We start from the raw sequence: 18,087 nt of genomic DNA on the forward strand, positions 1-18,087 counted from the left end.
GAAACATTTACTTCAGAGAACATATTGTAAATAAAGCAATAAGATGGTTTTCCAATATGGTTCTGTCACCTTTTTCTTTGTTTATCCCAGACAGGAGAAGGCATGACATTTCTAGGAAATTTGACCAAAGGACAGAGGAGGGGGAGGCAAACAATAGGCAGTGGTCCATGACTCAGGCTCTTTGGGAACACTGATCATCCAGCAGTGAAGGGGTGGTAGAGGAGGTTGGGAATCACCGCTATCTGCCCCACAATCTCAAATCCACACTGATACCCACTACAAAAGGGGTGGACAAAGGCTGGCCAGTGGAACCCTCAATCCCCCCTCCACCAGCACCACCATCATCACTCTACACTCTCACAACAATACCTTAAACCAAACTACTGGGAGCTTCCTTTCCACATGGAAGAGGTCAAGCCCATCCCCCCTTGCTGGAAGAATGGAAAGAGCAGAAAAACGAGCCTGACAAAGAGGTCCATTAAGGACATCAGAAAATACACCTCGAGGACTTCTAAACTCTCCTTTCAAAGCGTATCATTAGAGATTTTCATCAAGTTAATGCAAAAATATTTCACAAGGAAACACTAGCACTACTTTACTATGGAGCTCAGGCATGCATAATTTATACATGTTTAATAACCGTATTTCAAACAAAAAAGCAAACATTGAAGTCACTGTACATTGATTACTACATTCATTCTTCTCCAGCTTAATATAATATTCCATGTGCTTACTTAGTTTAACAAATTTAGTCAGGTGTTTCTGACTATTTATGTATTAGATAGTTCAGACAGATTTATGCTACTTGGCATAGTTAAAACTTCCTGTTTGATCAAATGTACTACAGCAGCTCACCATTTCTGCATTAGGTCTTCATTAAAACTAGATTATTTAGTATTTATTAATTATTTATGAGGGAAGTTAGACAAACTTTCAAAAATTACACTATATGATCAACTGAATGTGACTGTATTGCATTTTAATCACAATCTAATTGGACTATCAGAATCCGTCCACATGATAAGACTGTAAAGGTAGGAATCTGATCAATTTCACTCCATATTTCTAAATAATTTAATATGATTTAAACCGGTTTGTATTCTTGTGCTTTGAGATGATAAATCTATGAAATGTCAAAAATTGTGAATCTTTCTATTTCACTGACGAACTGTTAATTTGGCCACTTAGGATTGTTAAAATCATTTGTTGATTTTAACAATCAACAAATGTCTTAAACTGGTGCCATATAGTAGCCTCGTGAGACCATCCTGATCTCGCGAGCTTTCAAGGTTTCACTCACAGATCAGTCTGGCTACTTTCCGTTAAAGAAAATTTGGAGCCGTTCACCAAACGAACGTCCAATCAGCGTTGGCTTTGAGGTGTGCCGCAACCAGAAGTGCGACAGTTCAGTCTAAAGAACATGGCGGCTTCAGCCAATGAAACTAGCGTTAGCGTGGCTATCGAGCAAGTTTTATCGGAATTACAGAGTATTTCTTTGCTGAGCTAATGAGCCTTTACCTGCAGCAGCAAGAGTAGCTTAGCTTGTGGTTGTGTTTTTGTCGTCGCTCGTAACAGAGCGACGACGAAGCATGTTGACGAGTACGTCATATGCTTCGTTGATCTGATTGGTTTATTTGGCCCGTCTATCACCAACATAGGCCAATCAGCTAACCAGTATTTTCGCCCCTTCCCAAAATTACTTCAACGGAAGGTTTCCAGATGGATATGCGGAGCAAATCTATCTGGCGGAGTCAGGTAAGCCATATAGACCACCTGAACAGAAATAACTAGTCTTTGGGAAAAGTAGTGCTGAAATATTTTATATCCGCTCTGTTCCAGGACCAAACATAATTTTAACTCACTCTTCAGTACAGGAGGAATTCTCCAAGTACTACAACAATAACTACTCATGCTTTCGTGCTCCTTGTTTCCCTTTCAATAGACCGTGATAGAGAAGTAGTGATGCAGATAAGTGAAATAATCATTCAAATGGTGATGGAGTACACATTTTTCATGGTAAATAAGTTTAATAATTAAGTAATAAACCCAATTGCTAGTTATAATGATTAAAGGCTGGTAGCCCTTAATCACAAACATTTTTGTTGTTGCCTTCCTTTGATTAGAATAACATATTATCCATTATAATATCCAATTATAATTATTAAGAATATTCATAATCAATAAGGTGGCAGCTGGAGATCAGACGTAGGTTTTTAGACAAAGAAATGACATACTTCGCTGTTTCCTCTCGCTCACAACATTACCGAATTCAAATTCCATGTTTCCCGTAAGACATAATGACTAGTCAAAATTAGAGGTCGACCAATACATCAGCCGGACAATATTTTGGGCTGACGTATATTTGTTTTTTTCCCCTGTATCAGTATCAGCCGATACGCGTATTCGTTTGCCGATCCATTAGCACAATCAACAGCCATGCCTTGAAATCATGTGAAGCACATACATTCCTGATACCTCCCTGGCAAATAGTGGCTGGTAATGTTGCACACCAATGGCTGCACCTCAGAAGACCCCTCTATCAAAGTCCTGAAGTCTCTTGATGACATCGGCCTCATCTGGGACAGTGATGAGTCGGCCCACAGACAGGAGGTTGATCAGCTGGCTCTCTGGTGCAGCCAGAGCCACAGGGAAATTAACACACACAAAATTGTGGAGATGATCGTGGACTTCGAGAAATCCATTATTGTCTGTTTCAGTGCTGTGTTCATTTTTACTGATCATATTTTCATACTGAATAAACTGTTTACCAAATCCACCTACCTTTTGTACATAACACTGCAAATAATATTCAATTATTCCAGCATTCCTATTCTCTTTACTTTACACTTTACACTGTGAACAGGTATGGTTGTATGTGTACAGGCACATGTACATTACTTCCACCTTCGACATGTACATAATAATAACAATGGAAATAATATTTACTCCTGCATCCTTTGTACTCTGCTCGTAGCATCATTGTCTCAGTTTGCCCACTTGTTTATAGTATGGTCATGTGTACTGCAGACTATTTGATTTGTATTACTGAATTATTGTGGTATTGTATTATTGTACAAGTAAGCACATTGTGAGCATTGTACAATCCATAGTCAAATTCCTCATATGTGTACAAACACCTCGCAAATAAAGAAGATTCTGATTCTGAATAAGGTTATTCTGCAACAGCAGATAACGTAACAGAAACAGGAAAAAAGTGTATCTTCATATAGGTCCATTTAATTAAAAATCTGTGCAAAGAATCTTTGCAGTTCCGTCCTTTGAGAAACTGCTACACTTTGAGCTAACTGTCCATCCTATTAGGGAGGATGGCTTTGGAGAAGACAGTTTTCCCAACCCATCACTGGACTATTGGTTCCTAACTAGAAGGATTTTCCAGTTTGGTGGATGTTCCATGTTATTGGTGCAGCTGACAACACCCATACGAACTCTAATCTTTGCCCTCGTGCATTTATTAAGAGAGCTTGATGCATTGCGGGGGTGGAGAGTGGGTGCTGTGTGGACGTCCGAGCACATGGATTTGTCTGGTTGTAGGGCTGTGTGTGAAGGGGGTGGGGCAGCATCCCCGTGGGAGACAGGCAGATGGGGATGGAAATGAGTAGGCAGAGAGCTCATGCTAATCTCCACCTACAGCTGATCCACACACACTAACACACACACACACACACACACACACATACACACACACACACACACACACACACGTGACACTGCAAATAACACACTGGATCAGTTCAGATCTGATGTGCCCCTTTTATACCAGCTTGGTTTGGCCGGGCTGTACTCAACGTTGCCCGCTTGTAAGCATTACAGCACAGCTTTCTGCAAGCCCAGCCCGGGTTTTTCCGGCTCTGTTTAGGAGTAGGGTTGAACAGAGTGGAGTAGAGTGGAGTTTGACGTGAACACACTGCTTTTCACTGATTGGTCAAGGTCGAGGAGAAAAAAGAAGGTTTTCTCCAAGGAAGTCCAGGGGAAACTTAAACTCAAGAGTGATAACATTAATTTTAAGGACCACCAAGAATGGAGTGTGTTAAACTGAAATATAATTTACAATTCACAAAACATGAACCACGCCTGAAGGACAAGGGGGAAAAAAAGATTAAAGCACACTTCAGCTCTCTAAATGCAGATGGGCACAATGTAGTCTTTTTCACAACAAAAATGAGATCTGCAGATTTAGCAAATGTTTCTCTCATTTCTCACACCCCAAAGCTATTAGGTTTGGGGTGTTTGGTTCAAAAAAAGTATCCACGGCCCCTAATCGAACCACCATGTATGGAAGCTCTTCCACTCCTCTGCAAAAGAACACTCCACCAAATCGGTGCAGAACAAATATCCAATATCCAACCTATAAAAATAATAATAATAAAATAAATGTCTCATACAGAAATATACAAAAGGTAGTCTCAGGCTGACGCAGCCTCAGTGTTGGCTGTTTTCAAGCTCTGAGACCACATTTCTCTGCTGTTTTTCTGGCTGTTTACTTTACTGGAACTACCTACAGCTGCACTACTTTTTCTGTCCTAGGATTGAGGGAAATCTTTCAAAATAAGCAAGTAACACAGAAAGGAGGCTTTCAAAGCGAGAGTGACCTCTGTACACACACCAGAAAAGAAAACCAAAAGACCAATGCTTGGCTGCCGTAACAACACAAACTAAATCTGTTCTGATTTTAGACAATGTTTATACTGTTATTGTTTGATTTCATTCAACAATCTGTGTGTATGACATATGGTGCATCTTAAGAACCGAAAAAAGTGATAATTAATACCCGCTATTACCATCTAATGTAGATGTAGATCGCCCGCTATTACCATCTAATGTAGAACAGATTACTGGATCAATGTGTGCTTCTGTGCTTTTTGTCTCTCTTGTTGTGTCTCTGCTCTGTCTTCTGTAACCCCCAGTTGGTCGAGGCAGATGACCGTTCACACTGAGCCTGGTTCTTGTTCTGCTGGAGGTTTTTCCTTCCTGTTAACGGGGAGTTTTTTTCCCACTGTCGCCTCATGCTTGCTCAGCATGAAGGATTGCTGCAAAGCCATGGACAATGCAGACGACTCTACCTGTGGCTCTACGCTTCTCCAGGATTAAATGCTGCTTGTCGGGACTTTGATGCAATCAACTGGTTCCCTTATATAGGAAATGTTTGACCAATCTGTATAATACGATTGAATTTGACGTTGGAAAGTGCCCTGAGATGACATGTTTCATGAATTGGCGCTATATAAATAAAATTGAATTGAACTTTGTGGTCTCACTTTTAGCCACTAAGCATTAAAAGTGCCTGATTTTATTATTATTATTATTATTATTATTATTATTATTATTATTATTATTATTAATAATAATAATAATAATAATAATAATAATAATAATAATAATAATAATAATAATAAATCAAACTTATATAGCATTTTTGGACACCCAAAGACACTTTACAAAGCAATTTTAAAAACAGAAATAATCAGCTACACACTATGTTTAAATAGGTGGGTTTTGAGATGTGATTTAAAGTTCTGTAATGAGTCTGAGTTGCTGATGGTTTGGGGAAGAGTTCCAAAGGGTGGGGGCAGCAGCGAAGGCTCAGTCCCCTAAGGTCCGGTGTTTGGTGTGGGTGATTGGTGTGAGGAGGTTGGTGTCTGCAGAACGGAGGAAGCGGGAGGGGCGGTGGGGTTTCAGGAGGTCAGTCAGATATGGAGGGACCATATTTTGACGGGACTTGTAGGCGAGGAGAAGAAGCTTGTACTGGATACAGTATTAGACAGGGAGCCAGCGAAGCTGTTGGAGAACAGGGGTGATGTGATCTCTGGACCGGGTATGGATGAGTAGGCGGGCAGCAGAATTCTGTATGTATTGTAATTTTTGGAGATGAGTGAAGGGAAGACCATTGAGGAGGCTATTGCAGTAGTCGAGTCTCGAGGTGATAAAGGCATGTGTGAGGATTTCAGCTGCGGACTGGGAGAGGGATGTATGGAGGCGGGCGATGTTGCAGAAGTGGAAGAAAGATATCTGTTATATGTGTTTCAAATGACAGGGAATAGTCCAGGATGACGCTGAGGTCACGAAAGGAAGAGGCTCTCACTATTGCCTCACTAATGTGACCGCCAATAGTGAGGCTGAAGATTCAAACAGGAGGGAGGAGGGATTTTGGACCAGTGATGAGGAGTTCTGTGTTGTTGCTGTTGAGTTTTGGAAAATTATTGTCCACCCAGGTTTTAATGTCTGAGATGCAGCGGTTGATAGAAGAGAGAATGACCGGGCTGATTGATTTTGTGGACATGTAAGTTGAGTGTCATCGGCATAACAGTGAATATGGAGTCCATGATGGTGAATTATCTGTCCAAAGGGTAACATGAAAATAATGAAGAGGGGGCCCAACACCGAGAACTTGAACTTTTTGGTACCACTTTACAAAAAGCTCCCCTTATAGATAGCTAATAAATAGTTTATAGATATGTTAATTAATCTGTAAACACTTTATAACTCATTGATTAGTGTTTATTATGGATTAATTAAGGGCTGTCAAGAGACACACCTGACCAGTTTGTGCTTATCAGGTAGTAACAGTCTGAAATCTTTAATATAAGCATTTCTAGATCATATAGTTGAACAGATTAGGCTCACTTTTTGGGGAAAAAGCTGTTCAGTTTTATCTCTTACTTAATTAAGGCATAATAAACACTTATGAGTGAGTCATAAAGTTTTTACAGATTAATTAATAACATATCTATAAACTATTTTTGCCATCTATAAGGAGAGCCTTGTTGTAAACTGGTACCAACGTTGTTACAACAGGGAGTGCCGTTACTCTCCATATCTAGCTGTGGCTTTATAGGAGGATGTTCATACCTTGCAGCAAACAGACTATGGGACAATTCCCCTAGGCGCTAAGCTGTGCGTGTCAGTAGCTGCAGGTCACCTCCAAAGGAGGCCAAAGGTTTGAGAATGGAGCCCAGGAACATGACTTGTGGCCATAGCCGGGTTTTTATAGAGCCATGTGTGATTATGACTATTTCAAAACCCCTTTCATTTAATAAACACAGCATACCTCTTCTCCTACAGTAACCTATCATAAATAATGAAAGGCCACAAAAACCTGAGTGCGCTGTTTGCAAGGCAACAGTCAGGAGAAACAGCCTCTTTACCACGCAACACCTTGAGGAGGTTCAGAATAGTCCTGGCTAAGTGAGAGCCCTTGTAAGGTCACACTTTATTTCAAAGCTATGAATATTCTGACAGGAATTTCAGGAAGTGGAAGGAAATCTATATTTCTCCACATGCTGCTGCCTCTTTGAGCTGGTGTAACTCACAATTGCAGCTAAACTTACAAGTTACTTACTTACATATATTTATGTTTCTCTTTTGTCTTCTGTTTTTACTTAGAACCTTGCCATGAAGTTTTGCCCAAATGTACATTGTGAATGTGCAGTTGAATGACAAAAAAGTCTAAGTGTAAGTTAGGAGGCAGTTTCTTTCTTCCATGCTTACTAAATGGAGTGATAGACAAGTGGTAATTGGTTGCTGAGGGCTTGTGTTTCTTCCTTTGCTCCTATCTCCTCCTCCATTCAAAGACTGACCGACTGCTATCAGTCCTTTGCAGGTGTAGCAAAGCTGAGTTCATTCCTCCCCGGCTGGGCTCTCAGTAAAGCTCTCGATGGGCAGCTTCATCCATTTATAACATGAAGATGCTGCTGATGGATAGAGGGGCGAGTGAATCTGGGGGAGGCGGGGGCAGGGCGATCAGCGACATGGGTGGAGGCCAGACAATGGCTGCCAATGAGGGTTCAAACTTTTCTCTTATTTGTCTTCGATCAGAGCTCAGTCACTTGGTAAAAACACAGTGATGTCCCCACATTTTCAGCTCATCCCTAACTTCTTTACAGAATATTTTGATTCCAAGCAGCCAGATTGTCTTGCAAGTTTGCATAGTTTTTCCTTGGACGTTGGATCATTTTCTCCACAGTCTATAACCATTTTTACCGGAACTCTTTTGGGATTATTCAGCCATCAAACCCTGGCCTATGTATCAATAAGGGCACGAATCCATTTTAATTGGATCTTTTGGCTCTTTGCGTCATGCAGGCATCGTCACGTTACAATACACCAGAACTTGGAAAGTTAAGCTGTTAAAAACAGAAAGCCTGGAGAACTATGCAAAGCCCCTTTATTATGTTACCAGAAACCCCAGTCGCTTGGAGGTTGAATTTTAAAGGAACTTCCTTGAGGATTTTTGTTTGATTAAAAAGGTCTAGACAAACCAATTAGGTAAATATGTAAATGTTGTGCATGGCAAGAGAATGAGAGCTGTCAAATCAGCACCCAGTGAAATGCTCAGCGTTAGCTAAAAGCCTCCATGTCTTGCACATGATCGAGCTTCAGCTGGGAAAATCCCTTTCTGTTCTCACAACTTTAAAGGCTTATGAAATAAACAGCTTCTGGCAGGAAGACGTACCTTACAAAAAGAATTGCTTCACTTATTTGATTTTCCACTGCTGCTTCAGTGGCCGCCACTTAGAAGATTTTTTTCCAAACTAATAAAACAAGCGATGCCGTCTGTGATGTTCTGTCGCTTGTTTTTCCTCTGTTTTTGTGAACGCCGCGGCGCTTTTCCTGTCAGCAGCTGAGGTGGAAAAATGACTCAAGAGGCGCATCCAGCCCACTACGCAGACCGTTTCAAGACGCAGTTCCTCAACGTTTACGTCACCAGGCCTCAAAGTCACTTTTTCTTTCCAGAATGGAAGACAGCACGAAAGCAAAAGTAGTTCTCAAGTGTATTCATATATGCATTTAAAGAGCTCATTTTTAGCTTAGAGGGAGAGAAATGAAACGGATTAAGAAACAAATCTGCAGCATGTGAGGGGAACGTAGAACCCAAACAGCACTTGGAACCCTCCCAAATTGTGAACACGGCAGCGTTTACAACCGGTTTCCGAGACGCCACGTTGGTGTTTGAGGTCTTCCTATTCTATGTCAGTATGTCACTGTGGACTCAACGGGGAGGTAGTTTTCCACCACACTTGATGTAGAGACTCTTAAAGGTCATCAATATGGCATCGATATTACTGAGCCTCTATCATGCATCACACAACGAGGCCCTGAGAGAGAACTCGACTGTATGAAGGACTTGTAGTAAAATTACTCAAAAATCATGAAGTGATTCCTTCAGAGGTCTATCTACAACCGCATGAAATGACATTCATAATATCACCGTGTTCAATAGGAAGATCACAAAATGTTAGAGAGCTTGTGTGGTACACCAGCACAATAAAGACATCAGTATGTTTGGTTCTGGCTGATTCTCACTGGTGACGGCAAGACTGCCAGAGCTAATCATGGCTCGTGGTGTTTATTGGAATAGGAGCAATACATCTATAGAGAAAGTATTTGGGTGAATGAAATACTGAGAATTGGAGCAATTTAATGTTTGAATACATAAAAATGAAATTGGATAGGTCTTCTGGACGGGTTCTGCTTTGTTGAAACGTTTCGTCTCTTCATCGAGAGACTTCAGTCTGTAGAGTTGCAGGTAAACTCAGCCTTAGCAGCAGCACCTTTGCATAGTGGATCAACAAGTTCAAGTCCTCACATGCAAAAGAGGACCATCAGAATACCAACCGTTCGTTAGTGCTTTGATGGCCACTTATTGTTCCCAGGGGGCTGAGTCGTGCTCCCAATAACAACGTTGTAATGCCCCATTTCCATTGCCCTCGTCTCCCATGCACCACTCCATGCACACACACCCACCCCCAGTCTATGCTCCGTTCTATTCTGCTGTTGGTTTCCCAGAGACCTGGTAAGGCCCGAGGCCTGGTGAATGCCCCCTGGGGATGCCTTTAAACCCCACCTTTAGCTGTTAATGTTTAGCGCCCTGCTGCTATTGAGCATTACTGTATGACATTAACACTTCAAAGAAATCTGTGAGGAATGGCATATTAGAAAATTAAATAAATCATTATAAATAAAAACATAAATAAAACAAAAATATGAATAATGGTTGTATTATTGCATATGCTGTAAATATACATAAATAACTGGGACAGATATATCTGGATCACAGGTCAGGCTGAACTAATCAATAAGGGCCAGCTTCTCTCCGCCTGGACAGGACCGCCACGCGGGCTCCACGCCGCAGGATGAGGGAAGGCTGTCGTTGCAGCTGCAGCAGTGGTTGTTCTACCCTCTGCCGCACACAAATAACAATGGTTCGATCAGCAGCCACGAAGAACAACTTCTTAAACAACACACTCTTTAGAGAAAATTTTTTAACAGTTTTCAGTGTATCCAGTGAATCCATTGCTTCCCTCTCCATATTACTGAGTTGGCAAAAGGTGTGGAAAAGGGGTATAAGAGGGGGACAACGGGACCAGGAGGCCTCCATCCCTGTTTAACGATGGGTGGTTTCTCTTCCCAAAAATGGCTCCCTTTACTCCTCTCTCAAACCAACGTTCCTCTCTATCCAGGATGAGAACATCTTCATCCCTGAAATAGTGACTGCTGGCCTGCAGATGAGTGTAAACCGCAGAATCTTGGCCTGTGCTGGCCCGTCCTTTTGGCCCGTGGCTGCTTTATTTTCAAGACCTATAACTGGTCACAGTCCTCCTGGCACTTAAGAGCATACACAACATTGCTGTGATTGTTCCGGGGGACCGCATCTTTGGGGTGAACGAGTCTTTGGCCCAATGTGTTTTGGGCTTTGAAATCCACCAGGGCGTTATGCTTAGAAAATAAACGTCACAGTTTGTCGGAAACTCTTGCAACGTAGGAGATGGTCTGGGGTTCTTCTTTTCACCCGATGGCTGGAGTCCTGTTTGAGTTTCTTGCCTGCTTTGGGGAAAGCCCAGTTGCAATAACCATATTGCTCTAGGGCTTGTGTTGTGTGTGATTTCTCCTTCTCCCTGGCCCCTGAGTTTGTGGGGACGTCTGTGAGTCCTGATGACTCCTAATTTGTGTTCCAGTGGGTGATGAGAGTCAAACTGCAAGTTTTATGCTCAACGTTTTCTCCTTTCATGTACATTTGACACGATGTAAAACTACCACAAAAAAAACAGGTAAATGTCGAACTGGTTTACTGTAGATCATTGTTTCCCTACCCTGGCTCATCATCTCTGCTTGAGCACACCTACATTCAAATTACTCCTAAACACGCCATCAAGTACTTCAGTCTCCAGTTACTCACCCAATCATTTCAGTTAGGTGTGTGGCAGCAGGAGACCACCTACAACATGCAGGACTCTGGCCCCTAAGGACCCTGGCTGGGAACACCCTGCTGTAGATTCACTGTGAAGACGTCTGTTAATCAGAATCTGTCAATTTTCTGCTTCAATATTGTTAACTGGCGGATAAGAAAACTAAAAATCCGACACTACATTAAGAGCTAATAGCACTGAGAACAACACTCTACTGTGGATGTGGTAACTGTGGAGTGATGGGGCACATGTGTAACAAAGGAAACCGGACTTTATCTGACGTGTTGAGACACGGGCCACATCCGCACGAAGCTGAACAAGGCCGAATTAAGATATCCGCACAGAAAAGTTTGAGTGTAATTAAGAGACTGCCTGAAGCCCACCAAGCCATAATAGGCGTTGTAATACCTATGCCAGCCCAGTGGGGGCTGTAGGAAGAACAAGAAGAAGAATGGCGACTGCAGAAAAGAAGCTTTTATTTGGACCGACGATGAGATGGAACTTCTCCGCCGAGCTACACTTGACTACAAGATAGGGCTGGGCGATATGGATTAAAAAATAAATCTCCGATTTTATCATACCAAATCCGATTAATCGATTTTTTCCTCCTTTTTGTTTCATAAAAATAAATTAAAGAAATTATTTTAAAACCTTGCTTTTGTGTCAAGCATTTCGTCAGGGAGTTGACCTGAATTGAAAGTGCAACTAAAAACAAGCTGTGAAACATGCTTGTAAAACAAGATGGCAGCCGTGCCATTATAAACAATGAAAATATAACAAAACCTTTGCTGCTAGTGGTATTACACATTGAGCTAAGAACAGGCTTCACTGCACTTGTGAACTTCAAACTAAGTAAAAAAAAAGTAAATAAGTAAATGAAGTACCTCGTATTATGGTAAAAAAAAAGTTTCTACTTAACAATTTTTTGACAATACATTTGCCTAAACATATATTCAGCATCATATGCTGTTCTCTTCATGGAAACCCAATGAGTTTATCGGCAAAATAAAATCCAGATTTTCCAAAAATGAAATCTTAAAGAATTGTAAATTCGAATTATTCGAATAAATCGATTTATCGCCCAGCCCTACTACAAGACCAGGAAATAACAAACCAGTGGTTTTGGCAAGGCAGTGCATGTGTGTTAAAGGAGGGCCGTGGTCTACATAGGCTCACATGCGCTAACACTGGTTCTAGACACAGTTGGTTCCGCGGCCCCCCCGTTGTGACGGGATCCCCTAACCAACAAAGAAGCTTGTCGTATACAGCCAGACCCAGCTTCGTGTGGATGGGCCAAAGTTGTGCTTTATTCAGCCTGCGGCTGGCAGAGAGAGAGGAAGGTGTCCAGCAGATAACAGGAAGGCTGAACAGAGCACAGCAGGAAGGCTTTGTTTTATCCTTTTGAGTTTCTAACATCTGGCTGTTGTGGGACATGATGGACTTAGAAGTGCTGGAAGTTTTTTAGTAATCTGAGGGTGAAGGAAAGGATCTACATCCTCTATAATACACCCAGAGAAAGCGTTGTTTTGGTAACTGCTAATATAAGATGCTGAAAATAGTTTAAAATGTCAATGGCACGTCATTTCTTCCTTGTTACTAGAACAATAGTAAAGCCCTGTTTTACAAAAAAAAAAAAATTGGATTTTTTTCAGATGAATCTGAATAAAGTATTTCTGATTCTGATGATGAGTGGAGAGGGAAAACTCTTTATATTAATTTTAAACGTCCCATACCATAAAACTGAGTTCTTTCAAATAGAAAGACCAGACACATAGGCTCTAGTGTAACTCTCTCATAGCACATCTAAATTCTGGCAGATAGGTCCAGAGCAGAAGAACAAACAGAAACCACAGCAGGAAACCTCACTGAGAACTCTTCACCCCCATCCGGTCAGGTCAACATAAAGCTCTGCCGCAGATCTCTGAGAACAATCCCCAAAAGTTAGGTTCCCAGCTGTTGTCCTGGCCTCTGTGCGCACATGGCTGGTAGTCAGCAAGCTTTTTCCAGCACTGCGCCTTGCATATGAAACAGGACATGGCCCTCTATCCCCTGTGGGAGTTCACTTCCTCTGAGCCCCGACCAGCACGGACCCCTCCTCCCTCTTGAAACAAGCGGCCCCTTCAGCTGGAGGCCAGATATCCCGAGCAGCAGCAGCGAGAGGGGGGGGGGGGTGGTAGGAACTGTTCTGGAAGCAAAACTGGAAGTTTTAGCGTCTGAATGTTTAAAAGCGTCTCTGCAGCTGTAAATGCATCAACCACAAACAGCACCTATCTGGAGGAGCAAACAGCTCGATGCCGCCGCATACGTCGGCTTCAGTTTCAGCCTGGTTTTCTTTTTACAGCCATGTCCGGGACAAACACATGGTGACAGCCTGCAAGAATGTGCTGGGTGTCAGCAGAATCGCACCACACATGCCGAGTGCAAACTTTGTTTTATTGTTCTTGCTGGATTCCTGAGCCACTTCTGTCCCAAGACAGAACCCTTCTCACAGCTTCTGACAGACAACGGCTCATTGCATAAGGAGGAATCGAGATTTCCCTTAAAGATTGCAGCAGTAAACGGCAGAGTCACGCTTGGCTGGAAGGGCGTGCACACATCTGAGGCCGGCCGTGGGCTTTTGTGTAACATTGTGTGTAATGCTGAGAGGGAGCGGCAGGTGAGGAATGTAAGCACAGACGTCCTAATGAACATGCAACAGTCTTCTCAAAGGAGAAGACTGTTGCCAGAACTGAAGGCACCGTCTGAAACATAAACTAAGTCTGCAAAGGGAGGAAAACCACGGCAACGTGCTCAGGCTGCAGTGCATGCCTCCTCTCTCCTCCCGTATCTTCTCCAAACAGGCGGCCTGCGGAGAAATCACTTCATCTTGAGGGCGAATTATAAAGTTAGAAACATGCTAAATCTGCAGCCGCAATTCTTATCTAAACATCCTGATGTGGAAAGCCACTGATTACGCGCACCACCCACATGTGCACCAGCCAGAAACCAAAAGCCAGGGCCTGGCAGGGCAGCAGTACGGAGGAGAGCTCCACACCCAGCACAACAAAACTCATTTGAACAAGTCAACACCCCGGCGCATTCTGCTGCTGCGTACAGCAGCGTGCATCCTCTCAGATAAGAGGCAAAGAATGAAAAGCTGATTCCTCCTCGGAACCCAAGCGTGGAGGCATAGCTAAGGAGAAAAAGTGCTGTTTTGTTGGGGAGTTTTTTTTTTGTTTTTTTTTACAAACAAATACTCTGATTCAGACATGCTCACGCCTCAAACTGAAGCTTTCAAAAGAGCGTCTGCAAGGAGGGAAGTGTGGCAATATCACTTCCTGCGTCTGTCTGCATACGAGACTGCTGCTCGCACTTCTGTAACAGCCTCATTAATATTCACAGAGACGCCCGGCCCGGCCCGGCCCGGCCCGGCCCGGCCCGCTGACCTCACAACGCCTTTTCTCCCAAGGCGGCAAGATGTGCCGCATCCATGAGCCGCAGCCAAACCGCCGGGCCGGCTAAATGTTGACCAAAGGGGAACCGCAGCCCGCATTTACTCCCTCATTAGTAGTTCCTCTGAAACAGGAGGGGGAAATGAGGAGCGGGATTAAAAAGCAAGACAGAGGAGGACTTAAACAAGTTTACCGTTCCCTGCCGGCGCTTTTAAAAAACACAAGAGGCCCCCTGAGAGGGGAGGTCTGTGAGGTGTGCCCACTTGAGCCCGGATCCCTACGTGTGGGCCAATAGGCCTGGATTCACCAGGCTTTGCAGCACCGCCACTCTTCAGCGTTTCAAGGGCTTTCACTGATTCCTCTTTCTTCTGGGAGTCTGACTGAAAAAAGCCCAGGTGGAGGAGAACTGCTGGAAAACACTTTCTGAGCTCCGTCGACAAGAGGAGCGCATTCAATCAGACGGGAGGGAAAGTAAGCTAGAAGGTGAAGGGGAGAGGGGCAGCATGTCGGAGGTGGGGATGGGTGGTCCGGTCTGTTTGCTGAATGCTCCCCTTTGTTGGGATCATATTAAGTTTCCACCACAATACTTCTAACCCTGCTTCATCAGCTCCATTGATGTGTAACAGTTCATGCAAATGGCCACACTAGCTTTTTTTTTTTTTTTTCTTTCACTGAGGGGTGGGTGTGGGGGTGGGACTGGTTTTACATCAGCCCACCACTCCCTGCAAAACTCCTCCTCAGGATATCAACCAGTCACATCTCACACTTCATCTCACCGTGGCTAACCCTGACCCTAGGCATGCAGAGCCAAAGCATCCAAACAAAGTCTGAAGATAAAATAAGCACCTTCACACAGAAAAAAAGACACAATTTCAGCTAAAGAACTGTAGAAAAGAATTCAAAATTTTGCTTAATAGCAGGCAGATAATCATCAGCTCCACATGAGTGGATCTCAAAGTTTTTTTTCAAGCTGATGGTGTAATCCTGGGAGGAGACAAACCATTCAGATGAACATCTGATTCCATGTTTAATCCCCCCCCCTCCTTCCCTCCTCCCATGTTTACGCTCCCCCACTGGGCCATTTGTTGCTAGATGAGGCTGTATTTACTGTACAGGCCAATAGAGTGGGCTTTAAGATGACTTTCACGATCCAAATAATGACTTTATTGCCACCAGAGGAGTTTTGTTGTCACTACTGGATGAGGCCCAATTAGCGGCAATATGGCAATGATTGCCAAATACTGAGGGATTGCTCCAAGTGGGGGGAAGCTGGAGGAGGGAGGGACCTAATAGCCATTAGCAAACAGAGATTGGAAAGAATTTAACTTTAGGAACAGGAAACTTTTTCTACTGGACATGTGAGAGCCAGAGCGAGGACCTAAAACCATTGCAAGGATTCCTTCCTCTGGGTGGCAATCCAGGAGATAAAGCATGCCCATGAAGCAGAACAATCCCCAGATGGCAGGTCTGCAGGACTGCGTCTCCAGGAGCAGCGCCTAAGCAGAGGAACGGAACAAGCATCCACAGAACTCACCCTGGATGACGCTTTCCTCTTGTACTTGTTGGCGAAGTCAAATTTCTCTTTGATCTCGTCCAGGAGTTGCTCCAGGCGTGCCTTCTCCTCTTTGCCCATGTAATCCTGACCCAGGAGGATGTACGCCCTCCAGTTGGCCGAGTCGAAGCCCCAGTGGCAAGTCCTGTTCTCCTGCGCCTTGTGGCTGTGCACCACGAACTTGTGGGTCGGGTACAAGAGTCTGCAGTCCATGCACTGGATGCACGCTGCGTTGGGGCTGCTGTACAGCTCCGGTACGAACAAGCCCTTGCACTTGCCGAAGCACTCGTGGTAGATCTTGAAGCTGCGGTCGGTGAGCTGCAGCTCCAGGGAGCCGGTGCCGAGCTCCTTCTTGCAGCGCGGCGGGTATGCGCCCCCGTAGATCAGGGCGTTGCAGAGCCGCTCGGCGTCCGTCTTGGTGATGAGGCCGCAGGACGGCGCGGAGAAGGGCAGGATCCCCATGACTTTGAGGATCTCCAGCTGGTCCGCCGTGCACCGGGAGCAGTAGATGTGCAGCTCGTCGCACACAGAGTTGATCTGCTGCAGGGTGAAGTCCCGCAGCACCGTGTTGAGGATCTGCGGTAGACACAGGCGCTTCTCCCCGCCGACCACGAAGCACGAGATCGTCTCGCCCTCCAGCACCGTCTCGCACCTCTCCGTGGAGCGGTCGGACGGGATGAACAGCGGGCCCGGCATTACGGGCGGCGGCAGATGCTGCAGGACCGGCTCGGGCTCTTTCCCGTCCTTCTTGAAGAGGAGCTCATGCTGCCACCGCGCAGAGAAAGCCGCCGGTCCGCCCAATGAGTTTATTGCGCTGAGGTGAAACTGCTTCAGAGTTTGTTGCAGTCCAGGATGAGGCTGGAAGCTCTGCCGACTTACAGTCTCCATGTTTTTCCTCCAACTTTGGAAGCGTAAATCCTTCTCTCTGAACGGGAATCGCGCGTATCAATCCGTTTCCCAACCTGGTAAATCCACGGTGTCCCAGAACTGACTAAACCTGCGAAGAGCTTCATCAAACATCCAGCGTCTGTAGTTTCTAAAGACCCAGCAGAGTTTTCACAGTTCTACTCCTGCTCAGTGAACCTCGGCCAGCCGCTTCCCGTAGCAGGTCGCCGACTGTCCATTTCCAAAAATAAAGAACAGCGATGGCTGTCTTAAACACCACAGGGGCAGGAAGTTCCGTTCGTCGACTTCCAAACCAAAAGTAGAAGAAACAGAGGCGATGAAAAGCTCGGCAAGAAAAAAATCCTTATTCTAGGTTTCTTTCCGCTGTCGAGGACAACAGAGATCCGCTCAGTCTGCCCCCGCAGTTCACTCTGACTGGATGGAGATGAGAAGTCTGAAGCAGCCCGCCGTGCCCGTCCGCGCGCGCGCGCGCGCGCTCCCTCCCTCCCTGCTAGCGTCTCTGCCTCGCGCTGTCTAGCTCTCTCTCTCACGCCCCCCTCCTCGGTGTTTGTGTGTCTGGCTCAGTTATTGAATCCCAGCCAGGAATGCGAGTGACTCTGCAGGCAGGCCGGGCTCTTCCAGGAACTAGCCGTCACCCCCAACACACACACACACACACACACACACACACACACCACACGCACGCGCATAACGTGCACCGTCCAACACGCACGCGGAAAGCCCGTACGGGCTGCTAAACAGATATTGAAGCAAGGAAAGAAGGGAGGAAAGCTAGATGACTGATGGTGCTATCAAGAGATATGGGGAAAGAAATTCAAGATCCGAAGTAAAATAAGAGATTTAAAATAGATTTCTGTGTTTTTTTACAACAAATGCAACGTTTTTAAGCGTGAAACTTTGTTTTAAATAAACGAGGAGACTTTGAACGTGAACCAAGCCAAGAATATAACTACCAATCACAAAACACCGCGGACCTATCTGAAGTTAGGCAGCA

General features: G+C 44.5%; 1 protein-coding gene across 1 annotated transcript in view; it reads right to left on the bottom strand.

Annotated features, from left to right (window-relative positions):
• The window catches only part of skia (v-ski avian sarcoma viral oncogene homolog a), a 113,223-nt gene extending 95,685 nt beyond the window's left edge, over positions 1 to 17,538 (bottom strand). The window contains exon 1 of the mRNA XM_012850213.3: positions 16,170 to 17,538. Coding sequence (XP_012705667.1) covers positions 16,170 to 17,075 — 906 coding nt within the window. The 5' untranslated portion in view covers positions 17,076 to 17,538. The remainder of the gene's footprint in view (positions 1 to 16,169) is intronic.
• Positions 17,539 to 18,087: the final 549 nt, after the last annotated feature.

Source organism: Fundulus heteroclitus, chromosome 1, assembly GCF_011125445.2.
Source record: "Fundulus heteroclitus isolate FHET01 chromosome 1, MU-UCD_Fhet_4.1, whole genome shotgun sequence".
NCBI lineage: Eukaryota > Metazoa > Chordata > Actinopteri > Cyprinodontiformes > Fundulidae > Fundulus > Fundulus heteroclitus.